Source organism: Ictalurus punctatus, chromosome 5 (genome assembly GCF_001660625.3).
Source record: "Ictalurus punctatus breed USDA103 chromosome 5, Coco_2.0, whole genome shotgun sequence".
Taxonomy (NCBI): domain Eukaryota; kingdom Metazoa; phylum Chordata; class Actinopteri; order Siluriformes; family Ictaluridae; genus Ictalurus; species Ictalurus punctatus.
Window position 1 is genome coordinate 317,723 of NC_030420.2, and position 16,832 is coordinate 334,554.

At 41.6% G+C, this 16,832-nt stretch overlaps 2 protein-coding genes across 2 annotated transcripts in view; one reads left to right on the forward strand and one right to left on the reverse strand.

The window, feature by feature from the left end:
* Positions 1–6,610: 6,610 nt before the first annotated feature.
* selenop (selenoprotein P) lies at positions 6,611–11,052 on the reverse strand. The gene is made up of 5 exons (XM_017466927.3): positions 10,901–11,052; positions 9,946–10,176; positions 9,548–9,760; positions 9,303–9,420; positions 6,611–8,719 (listed from the first exon to the last, which is right to left on the reverse strand). Exons 2-5 carry the CDS (start codon positions 10,146–10,148, stop codon positions 8,054–8,056), a joined length of 1,200 nt encoding a protein of 399 aa, XP_017322416.2. The 5' UTR covers positions 10,149–10,176; positions 10,901–11,052; the 3' UTR covers positions 6,611–8,053.
* A 3,348-nt stretch (positions 11,053–14,400) lies between these two features.
* znf131 (zinc finger protein 131) overlaps positions 14,401–16,832 on the forward strand; it is a 6,717-nt gene continuing 4,285 nt past the window's right edge. The window contains exons 1-5 of the mRNA XM_053680004.1: positions 14,401–14,532; positions 15,319–15,460; positions 15,555–15,656; positions 15,863–16,007; positions 16,159–16,832. The exon at positions 16,159–16,832 is cut by the window's right edge and continues 6 nt beyond it. Coding sequence (XP_053535979.1) covers positions 15,334–15,460; positions 15,555–15,656; positions 15,863–16,007; positions 16,159–16,832 — 1,048 coding nt within the window. The 5' untranslated portion in view covers positions 14,401–14,532; positions 15,319–15,333. The remainder of the gene's footprint in view (positions 14,533–15,318; positions 15,461–15,554; positions 15,657–15,862; positions 16,008–16,158) is intronic.

A 16,832-nucleotide genomic window follows, 5' to 3' on the forward strand; every position in this document is an offset into this window, starting at 1 on the left:
TCGTGAAACAGTCTGATGGTGCAGTTCATTCTGTATCTGGATACATTTCTCTATGAAACAGGAAGACAAGTGTTTTTACCCGACTGGTTAATAATCAGTAAAGTTTACATTTGTGTGGGCGGGGCATGCGTAAGCTAGAGAGAATTTAATTGGATGCAAATTGAGGCCGTGCCCCTAAAGTGCAGGATGAGTCATCAGTATTTTTCCACTGTTTTCTAGCATGTCGACATACGGAACTCTCCGGAACCATTCTGATTTCATGAGCACTTTAATTCATCTTAAACAGCCATAAACATTTATATTCAGTATTATTCTTTTTTGTTGTTGTTGCATAAATGCAGTTATACACAGGATTTACTCTAACAGATGTACATAGGACACAATACTGAAATATTCTGTGTTTTCAAATCCAGTGAATATTTTCAGCTCTGTAAACACACCGGACATGTCGGCTGTGTTCCTTCCTGATCTCAACACTCCCTCGTTTACTTTCCCTTGGTCAAGTCCCCTGAACGCCCCTTTAAAGTGAAGTGCATTAAATGAGGAGCGAGTCGACTTACCCAGAAGGCACTGCTCTATTTCTGAAGCTGTGAACATGGAAGTAATAATAATTTTCAGCATGCTAGCAAGTTAGCAAACCTATTCTTGGTCACTAGGGGAAGTTAACGAGGGTGGATTGGAAACAGGAGTGCCCCAGAGCAGGTGTTGAGTGTTACCTGTTCCAGGTGTATCAGGAGTGAAAATGTGCACATGCAGGAATAATCTGAAGCTAATGAAGATGAAGCTAAGCGTAGTGTGTATAAACTGTTGCCTCATTAAGGACAATGCTGCTGCTCCAGCTGATAAACCAGCAACGGAAATGTCTTAAATCACCACGGAAACGTAGTTTACAATACGCAGTTGTGAGGGACGCACCGAGACACCGGTGGAGCGAGCCGGTGTGGACTGACACGCTGGCTAACACTGAACTGTGTAAATCATCAGAGAGACGCTGAAGGTTATTAAAATGTCCTCGTCAGTAGGAGACGGGGCCGATATCCACGGCACGCTGGAGAGGGGAACGCGATTGGTGCGTCTCTAGCGTTTATGCTAAGCTTACACTGAATGCTGTACTGTTATTAAGCTCAGTCTGTGCTGCTGCTTCACTTCTTCTGTTTATTTTCAGGTGAATTTATAATGTGTATTAGCGTGTGGGAGAGTACGAGTGTGTAAGAGTGTGTATGAGCGTGTATAAGGGTTTATGAGTGTTTATTGGTGTATATTGCACACAGTTTACCTTCTCTCTCTCTCTCTCTCTCTCTCTCTCTCTCTCTCTCTCTCTCTCTCTCTCTATCTCTCTCTCTCTCTCTCTCTCTCTCTCTCTCTCTCCACCCCCTTGTTATGAGGTGTTTTGGGAGGAAGTGCTTCAGGCCGTCACGCCTCAGGAGGAGGCTGTAAAATTGCACATCTTATTTTTCTTCAGCTCAATAAAAGCTCATTTGCTTTACAGCTTTATTCTCACTGTGTTCATCAGTAACTAACTGTGTTAATGAGTGAGTGATGGTGGTAGTGAGTGAATGATTGTGTAAATGATGGTGTTAAAGATGGAGTTAATGACGGTGCAAATGAGTGAGTGATGGTGTTAATGGTTATGTAAATGATGGTGTTAATTATGGTGTTGATGAGTGAGTGATGATGTAAATGATGGTGTAAATGATGGTGTTAATAAATAAATAATGGTGTAGATGATAATGATGGTGGTAATGATGGTGTAAATGAATAAATGATGGTGTGAGTGATGGTGTTAATGATGGTGGTAGTGATGGTGGTAGTGATGGTGGTAATGATGGTGGTAGTGATGGTGGTAATGATGGTGGTAGTGATGGTGTTAATGATGGTGTGGGTGATGGTGGTAATGATGGTGGTAGTGATGGTGTGGGTGATGGTGGTAATGATGGTGGTAGTGATGGTGTTAATGAGTGAGTGATGGTGTAAATGATGGTGGTAATGATGGTGGTAGTGATGGTGGTAATGATGGTGTGGGTGATGGTGGTAGTGATGGTGTGGGTGATGGTGTTAATGATGGTGGTAGTGATGGTGGTAATGATGGTGGTAGTGATGGTGTTAATGAGTGAGTGATGGTGTAAATGATGGTGGTAATGATGGTGGTAGTGATGGTGGTAGTGATGGTGGTAGTGATGGTGTAAATGATGGTGGTAATGATGGTGGTAGTGATGGTGGTAATGATGGTGGTAGTGATGGTGGTAGTGATGGTGTAAATGATGGTGGTAATGATGGTGTGGGTGATGGTGGTAATGATGGTGGTAGTGATGGTGGTAGTGATGGTGGTAATGATGGTGGTAGTGATGGTGGTAGTGATGGTGTAAATGATGGTGGTAATGATGGTGGTAGTGATGGTGGTAATGATGGTGGTAGTGATGGTGGTAATGATGGTGGTAGTGATGGTGGTAATGATGGTGGTAGTGATGGTGGTAATGATGGTGGTAGTGATGGTGGTAGTGATGGTGGTAATGATGGTGGTAGTGATGGTGGTAGTGATGGTGTAAATGATGGTGGTAATGATGGTGGTAGTGATGGTGGTAGTGATGGTGGTAATGATGGTGGTAGTGATGGTGGTAATGATGGTGGTAGTGATGGTGGTAATGATGGTGGTAGTGATGGTGGTAGTGATGGTGGTAGTGATGGTGTTAATGAGTGAATGATGATGACGTTGGATTCGATCGTATCGTTACAGTTCTATATTTGAACCCATGTGTTAAATGATGTAGTGGCAGAAATGAGCCCGGGTTATTCCACGATACCGAGCGTCTGAACGCAGCCTCGCTCACAGTCAACATCGTCTCATTAATCCCTGATCGAATGGAACTTCAGCATGAAATCGAACTCGCCGTCTCACACACACTTCTGACTCATCTTCCGACTCCAGGATTAAACTCATGGGCGTGCGTTATTTTAAAGCGGTTCTGAACACGACGGAAAGTTCCGTCTCTGGACTAACGAGCATGCGCTGCTAATCTCCATTAACACGAGCGTGAAGCGCGCGAGACGCTGTCCTGTGACACAGAGCCATGCTGAGGACAGGAGATGCATTATGGGAGGTAAGGTCAACACACACAAGGCACTAATACTCGGAGCGATGGGAAAAATACGCGGTGCGGGTTTCAGGAGGCTGAAGTGCACTCGGTGAAAGCAGATCAGCTAATTAAGCGTCCTAGATGCACTTAGCAACCCTGCGTGGGTCTGATTGACTCGGATGAAGCCGCTCTCACACGCTGCCTCTCAGGACATTGCAGGTAATTACCCATCAGTCTCTGCTCCTCCGTGTCCAGTCTTCAGGCCAATTAAGCGTGTAAAGCCACCCACCATGGCACTTTACTGCTTCAGCATGCTCGTTGACCTTCTCCTCTAATGAATGGTTATTTGCTGAGGAAACACATGGAGGAGAGAGCAGACCCTCATCGTGTTGACGTGACAGACATTAACGAAGTGAAAGACCGTGTTTTAGATGATTTCATTGTGCAAATTCTCATGAATATGGAAAGTTATTCATTAACATTTTACATGTAAAATACCACAGAAATATAGTTTTATTCTGCTGGCCAAATTTGTAAGAAATATATATTTATATGTATTGTATTTAACAACAGAACAGAAATTAGGCTTGTTACACTGACATTTTGGATGTTTTTGTGCAGAAAGTCGAAACAGAAAAGTGCTGCGTTCATCACAGTCAGCCATGTTGAGTGGGAGGAGCAACACTTAATGGCGTAATAAAAATCAGGATAGTGATGTACACGCAGACACGGGGAGGGATTGTGATCAGGGACAGCTGAAGAAAGACGCTTCACGATGAATGTACCTAATGAGTTTGTTCTGGAGGGGGCGTGGTCTAGTGTGGGCTGTGGGCGGGGAGGAGGCGGGGTGAGCTGGCAGGTGAAGCGTGATGACGCACTCAGTTTGAACTTGAGTTTTGGTTTCCGTTTTATTTTGTGTTTTATGAAGCAGGTGAAAAAACGAAATGAAATGAAATGCAATGAAACATGAAGCTCCGGCAAAAGTCACCAGTCTCACACACACACACACACACACACACACACACACACTGGGTTCTACAGGTTCTTAACAGATGAAATTTAGATTAGATTTTTATTTGCTAATTGTTTCACTGGGTCTGACACATCCTGCAATAAGCTCTGAACAGTTTTACACAGCGAGCAGATATCAACAGGCTGTTAGATAAAAACTAATATCCTCACAGTGTGGACCAGGACACCAGGACACCTGGTTTAGAGGACTCCTCTAAACCAGGGGCCCAGTCTTCTCCGGAGAGGGCCGGTGTGGGGCAGGTTTTCATTCCAACCAATCAGGAGCCACACCTGATTCCACCTGTTTAATCTGTTGATCTTGGCTTTCAGTAGAATCAGGTGTGGCTTCTGATTGGTTGGAATGAAACCCTGCACCACACCGGCCCTTATTATTGTTTTTTTTTTGTAATTTATTAATTATTTATTTGCATTGTATTTATGAAATATTTGGGCCATGTGCATGTTACAGTATTATATAAATAAAAAACAGTAATAATTGTACATGTTTGAACAGTTACTGTGTGTTGAGAAAAGATGGCGGCGCAGTGACACACAGCTCTCAGCTCCTGAGTCTCTGCTCAGCTTTAATCAACACCCCCACTTGGTTCAGGGGTGTGGGCGGGGCCAAGGGGCGGGGCCGAGGGACGACAAGCGCCAACCAATCATGGCGGTTTACACCGGGGGGAGGAGGTGGCACGCAGACACTGTGGCGTGTTTCCCAGGCACGCGAGGGGAACTGCTGATCCCAGCCAATCACAAGTCGCGTTTGTACTGTGCCTTATTAATATTCATGACGCGTGCTGCACCGGAGCAGGCTGAGAGGGTGGGGTTTGAAAATGCGCCAAAGGGAGAGGACCGGGGGCGGGGGCGGGGCGGGGTAGGAGGCGGGGCAACTGGAAGAAAATGTATAGCACGCGTGCGTCCTCTGTCGGTTAATCCGTGAACAACCATGGATAAGACAGATAATACAATGCATTTTATTATTATTATTATTATTATTGTTATTATTATTATTATTGTTGTTGTTGTTGTTGTTGCATAAACAGCTATGAAAAAAATAACGGCCAGTTTAAATTAATTTTATGTCAAACATATAAAGCACTTTACGTAAATGTGAAGCTTAATTATTTATTTATTTATTACTTGAAACATTCCAACCCTAGAAAGAAAAATCAAACTTCATAACACTTTTAATAGTTTTATTAAACCTGCAGCTGGATTTATTTATTTATTTATTTACATTTGAACATGGTTTATAGATCTACAGTATTATTATTGTTATAAATTGCTAGATAACAGGCTAGAGCACGAATACATAAATCACAGTTACGACTCGGCTGAATTCCAACGTAAATAAATAAATATAGATTTAGCCGAGGGTCAGAGAGTATTTTTTTAATTCCACATGTGATGGTTATAGAGAGAGAGGACGCTTTCACAGTTCTAGAGAAAACTTACAGATTAATAAACATAATGTTTTCATTAACAACCTTAAACCTGATCTTGGCACCCTGTTGTTTTTAGTACACACTTTGTTACAGATGTTCATTAGATGAAGTCTACGTTATGGAGTCAGAAAAAAAACAACTTTAGATTTCCAAACATTAGTTTTCCAGCAAAAATAAAATAAATAAATAAGCGCCTGCGACAGTCTCCAGAAGAACCGTGCGCTCTTAAAAATATAGGTTCTTTAATGATTATTTACAGCACCATAGATTGTGTCAAGAACCTTCTTCTGTGTCAAGAGCCATTTTTCACTGTATTGTGCTTGAGCTGAGCTGTATGGTTCTTTGGAGATTAAAGAAGTTGTGTTAAAGGTTCTTCAGAGCAGTCTACTGGTTCTTCAAGGTCTCATCCCTTGACAGGTTAAAGTGAACCTACTGCATGAGGTTCTTTGTGGGATTGGATTTGTGTGAAGGTTCTCCTGGCGTCACTCTTAACAACCGTTCTTTGATTCCTTAAAGCAAGAACTAAAGTTTTTTTAGAGAACGTAAAATAACATGGTTCCTTGTGGCACTGTTGTGAAGAACCATTTCTGGGTTCTTTAAAGCACCAGTAAATAGATGGTTCTCTAAAGAACTTGAGAGTTGAAAGGTTCTTTGTGCAGCTTCAAAGGGTTCTGCTACGTCATCAGTTTGAAAAATGAACAGGTTCTAATTGGAACCTTTATTTTGAAGACTGCAGCTGCTTCTGCAGGACGCTCAGTAAAACCTACAGCTCATTTCCTGCACACACACATAAACACACACACCACACACACACACACACACACACACACACACACACACACACTGTACCTGAGATTAATCAATAAAAGTACAAATAAACACACTAAATACTGAGTTTGTTTAGTTTATTAATGTTTACTGCACATTATAGTATTTTTCTTTTAAGTAGAAAGATTTAATTTCGTTATTTTTGAAATCATCTTTACTTTGTGAGTCTCGTGTTTAAACTATAATAAATATAAACGTAATAAACTGAATGCAGGATTATTCTGTAAGTAAACACCGACAACACAGAGGTTAATGAAAAATACTGTTTATTTGTGAAGGTTTAACACAATTACTACTACTACTACAGTTGTAATCATTTTTAAAGTGAGAACACACACACACACACACACACACACACACACACACACACACACACACACACACACATTTCTCCATCATAATCAGTGCGAGTGTGAACATTTCTCCTACAGTGCATCAGGTTTTCTGGTTTAATGAAGTTTCCCAGAAAACCTTCATCTAGTACTCAAAATGTCTCACACATCCCTCTAATAATGTGTGTGTGTGTGTGTGTAGATATGTATTATAGATACTGTAGATATTTTCATTAAGCTTAGCTTTCTGTGTTATATTAACCAGCGCATAGCAGAGATTAATGACGCGTAACCCCTTCAGACCCAGTGCTAATCTCTAGCATCTAGCTAGCTAGACATGGAGATGTTACGTAATGCTAAATATTTACAGTAGTTTTGTCCCACTTTATCATAATTTGTTGTTATTATTTTTTATTTTTTATATAAATAACTGTTTAATCTAGCTTTTTTGCGCTCCCCTTAGTGGCGTACATCCAGTCTGTGGACTTTTGCTTGTTTAGAATTTCATGCTAATAACCACAAGGTGTGAAGGGGTTAACACGATGCTAATACTCACTCCTAAATCTTCTACATTTTCAGTGTTTCATGTTGTGCGACGTTCCTCGTTCTCTCTGACTGGCTGAGGATCAGACAGATGCCACTACAGAGTAGTTTCTGCATCTGACATCATTAAAGCCATGGAGAGTCACAACGGAGGAGGAACCACGCCAACATGGCCGCTCAGATCGCCACCAGCATGAACCAACACCCCGAGTTTAGAACATCTACAAATATTCAGCAAGTTACCTTATTCACTGGCTGTGTATCTGGGGAAACATCACACACGCCTGAGTGTGATGTCATACATATGACTTCATCAAACCCAGTGAGGTCACATGACTTGAGTCACATGGCTGGAGTCCAGGCAGTGTAAAGATATTCAGAAACTCTTTCAAGGAAAGATAGTAAGTATAAAGATGGAAAACCTGGAAGAAACCATTCCTAACTGGGGGGTGGCTGTTGTGTTTAGGATGAGGAGTGAGGATCACTAATTAGCGTAAGAGGTGATGGTTCATTCCTGGGACAAAATGAGGTGTGAATACTTGTTGGTGATTTCCTGTCAGGGTTCAGGTGATACCTCGATACACTGGCAACTTTCTGACGCAGCTATGTAGCTCAGTTAGCATGTTAGCTAAGTGACGTTGTATTAAACGATAGTGCTTACACCTAAAACTGTCACTTAACAGCAAAACTCTTCCAACACTGGAAGGTTGGATGGTCAGATTTGTCCACCAGAGGGCACTGCTGATCTAATTGAAGAAAGTTCCCAGTGTGTCATTAGTCTTTAAGTTTTCGTCCCTGCTTATATCGCCTGTCATTCTCATTGGCTTATCCCTGCAGGTCAGGCTCAGATTGGCTGAGCTGGCTGTCAGTCACCCAAGTGGGCGGGGCGTCACTGTCAAGTTTCCATGTTGTTTTGGTCCGCCATGAGCCCCTGTCAGAGACAGGAAGCAGCCAGCGGCTCACTGCACTGTCAGAGTGGCCTCTCATTAAGGTGCAGGCCAATCAGACGCCGTCAGTGTCAGCATCAGCTGGAAGGGTCGGAGAGCGCCCCCTGCTGACACATGAATTGGAATTTTCACCTGGAAGCTCAGGGACGCCTCATTACCTGCTGGTTTCCTACATCATCAGCTACATGTTGGAGGTCTATCTGTCCAATTCCAACCTGCCCCAAATCTATCTGCCCCACATGGGCCTGTCCCAAATCAACCTGACTCCTCTGAACCTGGCCCGGATCTAAAGAGCCTCTTTGGACCTGCTCTACAATGACTTGGCCTTCGTGGCCATGTTGTTGATTTGAGCCACCACGCGTCTCTACACCATCATGGGGATGGTGGCCATGGTGATGACCTCTATGGTGATGACCTTCGTGGTGGCCGTGGTGATGATGATGTTGATGATGATGGTGATCCTCTTCTTCTGTTTTTGGTGTTTCCTCTGTTTTCTCCTCCTTGGTCTTGTTGCATTCCTCCAGTTGATCAGAGCGCTGCGAATCAAAAACACTGTTTATAAATCAAAGTACATCAGAAATTAGACAGGTGGGCGTGTCTTTAAATGGGATAGATAGAGGGGTGTGCCTTTAAATGGGACAAATTAGTATGTCTTTAAATGGGATAGATGGGCGTGTCTTTGAGCCCAAACATGAACTCAGATGCTTCTGTGTAGTAGTTTTATGATTGTATTCAGAGTTATACTCAGACTAGATTATGTTAGCCAGATAGCTACAATTAGCAGTTAAGACTATGAATAAAATGTTAATTTATGTTAATTACCTGTCTAAATAAATACATGTAATCATATGAATGCCAATGGCTTCCTTCTTCCTTCTTGAGGACTTCCATATACTGTATGGATTTAAGACACACCCACTTACAGCTTCTCTCATTTCCATAATGGATCCAAAGACACACCCACATTCCCATATTTGGACTTAAAGACATGCCCACATTCCTGTCTATAGACTTTAAGACGCACTTTTCTCACTTCTACATTCTCAATGACACGCTCACAATCCGATTTACGGCCTTTATGAAGTGCGAGTAGATGAGTGTAGTGTAGTGATGGTTTACCTCCAGCTCGCACTCTCCACACACGGCGGCGCAGTAGGCGTTTCTGATGGCCTCCTCCACATGCGGCTGGCTCAGGATCGTATACGGCATAGACAGGTGATGTGTGAGACGTCCACATCTAAAAACAGGGATTTATTTAAACATGCAGTTTATCCCATGCTAAACCTGAGGCTATGAGCTCCGGGAACATAACCCCAGGCTTCATAAAGTGGACAGAAGATAAGCAGATAATAAGAGAAGCAAACCTGTCATAGATCTGGAAGTCGTCCTTCTCAGCCTTGGCCATGCTCCACACATTAGGCTCTTCAGGGTTCTGCTTGTACAGAGTGATGTTATCCGAGAGTTTCTTCTTCAGCAGACTGTGAACACGGAGTGAGTTTTCATCCTGGCTGTTCACCACCATGTACGTGATGTTTACAAAGCCTGCATCCTCCAGCTTCTGCCGCAGTTCCTCCAGTCTGCAGGGAAATCAACACCAGGAAACATGACACCAGGCCGAGAACATGTTTCACAATCTGGCCTCTGAGTTGAGGACACGAGGCACGTTTACTTATTATAGCACTGTTAACGTGTGGAGACATCTGTACCGTAACCCTGTGTGTGTGTGTGTGTGTGTGTGTGTGTGTGTGTGTGTGTGAGAGACCTGGTCGCCTGCGACAGGCAGAACCATCAGCTGGCCTGGAGGAAGGACACCACGGTCACTCGGCCCAGGCTGTCCTTCAGCGGCTCCACATCGCCGATCTTCCACACGGCCGCAGGTTTACATCTCGCTCCATCTGTCTCACTCTCACCCCTACAGCCCACCACCAGGGCAGCCAGCAGGGTGAGGCTGAGAGACCTCCACATCGTTCCTCCCCACCAACACACACTGTGTCTACAACACACACACACACACACACGGAATTATTAAAGTCTCGTCTGGATACCAGACGATACACCACCAGCACTCAAGGAGGCGGAGTCAGATAAAAACTTGCTAACACAGGGGGTGGAGCTTCTTTAGAGAAAACTTCTTTCATGGCAGGAGTAGAGGTGACAGCAACTCGAATGCCGAGGACAAAGTTTGTACTCATGAGCGGTTCAGGGAGGGGGAGGTACAACAGGAATTGGTCATTATTTATTTGCCCCACCCACAATTCTAAAGTGGCATAATAAAAACTGTTCTGCACTTTAGTGTAAGAAAAAGTTTGTCATTTGAAGTGTGAGTAGAGATGAACCTGAATAAAGACGCGAGCTAACGAGATTAATTTCACATTGTTGTTAAATAAATAAGGGTGTAATTATTATTATTTATTTTTTTTAATGCGGAGATGTCACATGATGTATATTTCACATATATTTAAGATGCACGAAAACAAACTTATATGTATTTATATTTATTTTTCATCCACACCGTTATTCCCAGGTTATATGATACATAAAAACAGAAGCTGTATTAAGTACAGATTATTTATACAGCTGTTCCAGTGATTTGACACTCAACACAGCCCGGATTAACAGTAATACTGCAGAGGTTGATTATTAATAACACTACACACTGTTTATTTGATCATAAACATAAGAAAATGTTAAAGTAAAAGAACAATATCCAGTCTTACGTGTTGTTTTTTTCCCGTGTTGTCTTCAGTCAGTGCAGATTTTCTTCTCCAGTCGTCTGAGATCAATAAAAACACATCTCGACCCCGTCCTATTTATACCCCACTTGTTTTTCAGATCTAGGACAAAGTTCTCCACAAGCTCCGCCCACTTCTCCTCCCATAACTCACTGAGGAAACACTTTAAACACAAGTTTAGACATGTTTCAGGAATTTTAACCAAACTGTTCAAATCCAAACCTCCACACTGACTGCTGTTGCATGATCATATTTTCATATTTACAGTGTTTGTTGTTTTATCATCAGTTTTATCAAATTGTGGATCTGAAAAGAGTAGTTAAAGACATCAGACTGAGCTGCAACTTTATTTATCAGTGGTGTAACAAAATTCCACATAACATTATGCCTTTAACTGTGTACAACTCATTAATGCTGTGTTGTTTATCGTACAAACACACACACGTAAACAGGAACGTGCTGGCTGTGAGTTGTTGATTTATTGTGTAATAACCCTGAACCATTGATCTTGTCCTGCCGGTTTCCAGCTATTTTTCTGCTCCGCTGCACTTTTCGGTGCCAAGTCAGCACTGTTCCTGCTGTGCTGAAACATTTAGTTTAAGTTTACAGGAAGGAAATGATTAACAAAACGCAAAATCAATCCCACACACGCTTATAAAAAACAACCTCTTTCTGATAGATTTCTACATGGAAACTTTAATGCTTTCTCCAGAAGCTCAGCTGAAGAACCTTATGAGTTATGACATTATGACACATCATCCACACCCGTAGCAGAGTAGAACCAGACGTACAACGAAAAAACCGTCATTTGTTGTTTTTATAGATGCAGTATAAATTTCAGCAGGGCTGACATTGTTTATTCTTACACCATTTTGAACTTAAGCATTTTGGTGTGTTATTACTCTTTAAAGGCCTCTTTGGGAGAACCCTTATCTCAGAAATTCCAACAATCCTGACTATCCAGGCCTCCTGCTCCTGAACTGAACTGAACACTGTCCACAATAACATAGTATGTGTTCCTTTAAAGGTTCTATGTAGAACACAATGAGGTATTTTCTTTTATCTAAGTGGAACCCCTTTAATCACAGGTCTGAGTTTGCTCAGAGCACATTATAACACATTAATTGGGACTTAATCGCAGAGATTTCTGTCTATTGTGGCCTTGTGTGAATTCAGTATTGCAGTAAATAACAACACATGATTTCCTGTAATGCCTTTAGTGTTTAATACAACAGTATATAAAACTGACAATCTCCCTGTTATGTGTGTACAGTAGAGGACGTGCAGCTTGGCTTCACACTGACTCTTTCATGCTCTGACTTTTCTTTAGATTTGATTGCAGTTAGACTTTGGAGTGTGATGATGTTCACTGTTAGCGTGACTGATAACAGCACTTTATTAAACAGCATGTAACAAAAAGCTCTCTGATTATCTCCTGATTATCTCCTGAAAATCCACATTATGCTTGTTTATAATCTTATCATCATCATCATCATCATCATAAACACACTGTATTAAAAAGCAATTACTGTATATTAATAAAAATGTCTAGCTGGTGTTCTTACTAGAACGTTAGTCAAAGCACTAGCTTGTCAAAAGATAGTTTACAGACAAGTGAACAAGTGTCAAAATAATGTCAAACTACATTATTAATTCAGGCATTTTACCTAGCTACAGTAAATTAGAAATGTATTTACTGTAAATTTGAAGTAAATTAGAAAATACAACAACCATTACAACAGTGTAAAAATAAAAGTGTTAAAATATATAAATAACATAAAACCTAAAAATAAAAACTAGCAAGTAATAGCTAAATAGCTACTATAGCTAGCTTGGTATTTAATTACCTACAGTTCATTAGCTAACATTATTAGCATAAAATGAAGAAAATTAGGAAATACAACAGTGAAGACATTGTAAAAATTGTAAAGTGCTAGTAAATTTTAAGTAGAGAATATTATGTAAATAAAAAGTTAACTATGTGCTGAAATGACAAAACCTTTTTAGTTGTACTTCAAATTAACCCCTAACCCTAGATTGGTAGTTAATGTTATTAGCATAAAATAAAGTAAAAGAAAAAAATAACAGTTAAGACAGTGTATAAATATAAATGATGTGCTAGTAAAATCTAAGTAGAAAAATATGTAAATAAAATGACTAAATAAGTAGAATTTTAAATTGTGTCCTAAAACCTTTTTAGTTTACATAAGAAAATAAAATATAGAAATTATATAAATAATAGCTAGCTGGCTGGATAATTAGTTGTTGGTGTATGAATTAAAGACGACACTGTAACCTGAACAGGGTCATCAAGAGTCCTTAATTTATTTTAAACAAAACATAGTAATAGTAGCATAAACCATAATAAACATCAGATAAAGTGATGTGTGTACGTGTTGCCAAGAACCACAGTCTACGGTTTAATCTCCAACTATTCACATGAAGGAACCGATCGAGTGGATCTGATTTTATTAACAAGTCACTCTTTAAGTCATGTGATCTACAAATCAGTGGAAATGGATGAAGGGTGCTGAGTTACAGTCCGTTTATTATATAACAGAAGCTACAGGTGACAAAGTCTGGGGCCTGAAAATGAGGTTCTACACTGTAAACTTCACCTGTTAAAGATTCTCTCACCTGAGACACAGTGACCTGAACCACAAACCGAGATTAATATTCGATAAAATATCTGCAGGTCTGTAATCTACAAACCTCACCTAGTGAACATAAAGTTTACACCCATTAACCACCAAACATAGGTTTCTCCTTCTGATTACGTTTTATAATTATTAACATAAATTTGAGAAGTGTTAGTTTAAGGTACACCACACCGTAGCTGTTACTCGCTCGTTAGTTTAAACGATCCCTACGCTAATGATAGTTAGCAGAGCAGGTGTTTATGAAAAATATTGTTAATACTGCACAATTATAATGCTTTATGTACTAAGAGGACGTTTCTCACAGATTTGTAGTATATTAAGGCCTCATTTAATAAAGGAACACGGTTATGAAATGTTGCTAATAGCAATTAACAGCTGTTTTATTATCTTTATGTTTAAGAGCACTCCAGTAACACGTATGATTGTGGAAATGGAAAAACATGTCTACCTTTATTTAAAGTATAGAATTTAACCACAGTGAAGATTCCTAATTATTCCAATTAACACAAGAATAAAGTGAGAATTATTTTTACATTAGCTTCCATTTTTTTGTGTGAAAATGTGATAACTTTTACACATAAAATTTAAAAATCAAAGTTTTAAACAATTAAAACACTTAAAAGTTGCAGCAGATTTGAAATATAGGAAATCCACACTTAAAAAAAAAAGCTGATTAAATGTTATTTTTCAGTTATGACAGTAAATAATGTCATTATTCCTCCATTTTGGAAGTTTACTGAACTGACATGAAAAGCTAATGGCGGGAAAATGTGTCTCGCGCGCCATCTACCTCACGCTTGACTTGGCGTAGCGCGTGGCCTTTCGGGAAGTGCAGTCCTGAGCGGAAAAGCGCCCGCCCACTTTTCTTCTCCCCACGAAGCACGACGTTGTGAAGCACGGAGCGGGACACGATTATTAAAATAACTCCATAAAACTTTACATTCAGTGCCATCCAGGGTGAGTACACACGAGTCACACTGCCGCGACTGTTTCCTGCTCTTCAGTCGGTGAAAAAAAATAGCCGGATTTGAGCATTTTAATGCGCGATTTGATGACGTAACAACAGTGAGTCGAATAACAAATGGCGAATTTGGCTTCACTTTGCTAGAGGCCGAGCTTGGAAGCGGAATTTTAGGAATTGTTTACGAAACGGGATGGTTTTTTTTGGCTGGTTTACGTTAATAGACTTTAATTTCGCTCTATAGACAGGGCTGTGGGGTTTTAGAGACGTTATCAAGTGTCATTTATGTGTAAAGCCGCAGCTTCCTGTTTTAACTTGGCTAGCTATGTGAGGCTAAATCCCAAATGCATCCTTCCTGCGGATATAAGCGCACTACATAGGGTGTGAGATAATGGGTTCTACGCCCGGTGTAGTGCACTATATTTCTAATAGGGATGGATTTGGGATTCAGGTCTATATGTGCAGTATAAAGGCCTCATATAGTGCACTAGGACTCAGTTCTGGGCTTTGAGAAAATAAATGATCTGCACCCTTATTGTGTACACCTTATTTACATACAGCATTATTTCATCAGACTCTATCTGATCGAGCCATAAAGGTCTAATCGGATTCAACGTTTCAACTTACACACACACACAATATATATATATATATATATATATATATATATATATATATATATATATATATATATATTTTAGTATATCTATTCTTACTGTTTACATACTGTTCCTCATATTCTGCATCACACACCCTTCTCTCCACCCTCCACTCATATCCAGGATAAGCTCTCCACCATGTCTGACGACGGAGGAGTCGGAGAAAATGAGCACGAGTTTCCGGCTCATTATAAAGTCATGCTGGACAAACTGAACGAACAGAGACGGCTCGACCAGTTCACAGACATCACGCTGATCGTCGACGGTGAGAACCCACGTCTCAGAACAGACCCTCCATCTCCGTCATCGTGAACAGAACAGAACGTGTGGTGTGTGTGTGTGTGTCCTGTGTGCTGCAGGTCATCAGTTTCGAGCCCATAAAGCCGTGCTGGCCGCCTGCAGTCAGTTCTTCCATAAGTTCTTCCAGGACTTCACTCAGGAACCTCTGGTGGAGATTGAGGGTACAACACACACACACACATACACACATACGTGCTGACATTTCTCACCAAGTTCTCACAATACATCTGAGATGGGACACCGAAACATGATAGTGGTCATGACCTCCCCATTAACAGGTTATTATTAGAAGTGATTGGTCATGTGATCAACATTTCTGACTAAACAGACACTTTGAGTCACCAGAACCGTGTGTGTGTGTGTGTAGGAGTGAGTAACAGTGCGTTTCATCACCTCATGGAGTTCACGTACACGGCCACGCTCGCTCTGAGTGGACAGGAGGAAGTGGTGGACGTGTGGAGAGCAGCTGAATATCTGCAGATGCAGGAAGCCATTAAAGCTCTAAACAACAGGTTCGACTCTACATCCATGTTTTCATGTTGTTTTTTTGGTCTCCAGAAGGAGTGTACATCATGTCCTTTTCTAAATCTGTTATTTTTAGTCTCCTACATCTTTATTTCTTGCTCCCTAGAAACCTTGGGGTTTGTTTTTCCATTTCCTCAGGGTGAAGAGCGAGGACAGGAACATCACGGTGAAGTCTGAGCCTCGGCCCCTCGCTGACAAAACCAAAGCCAAGAAGAGAAAAATCGCAGAGACGTCGAACGTGATCACGGAAACCCTGCCGTCGGTGGAGGCGGAGTCCGAGCAGGTGGAGATCGAGGTGGAGGTCGGGGAAGAGGCCATCGTTCAGGAATGCTTGATGGAGGAGGAGGTGACGGACGGAGGCAGGGAAACGGACGACTCCGCCCTCGCGCTGCTCGCTGACATCACCAGTAAATACCAGCAGGGGGCGTCGAACGTGAAGAGGGCCAGAGAGGAGGTGGGGGATCTGCAGGAGGAGGCGGTGATGGCCACCAAAACTCTGGAAGGGATCGAGGTGGTGGAGGTGCAGATCTCCGATAACATGTTCCGCTGTGATAAGTGCGAGCGCTGCTTTAAGCTCTTCTACCACCTGAAGCAGCACATGAAGACGCACACGGCGAGCTCGGAGAAACCGTTCGTGTGTAAACATTGCGGGAAGACGTACGCTCGGGAGGGAGCGCTCAAACAGCACGTCAACACGTGTCACTACGACGCCGAGGAGCTGAGCAAGAAGCTGAAGAAGAAAGTGCACATGTGTGTGTACTGCAGTAAAGAGTTCGACCACTTCGGCCACTTCAAAGAGCACTTACGCAAAC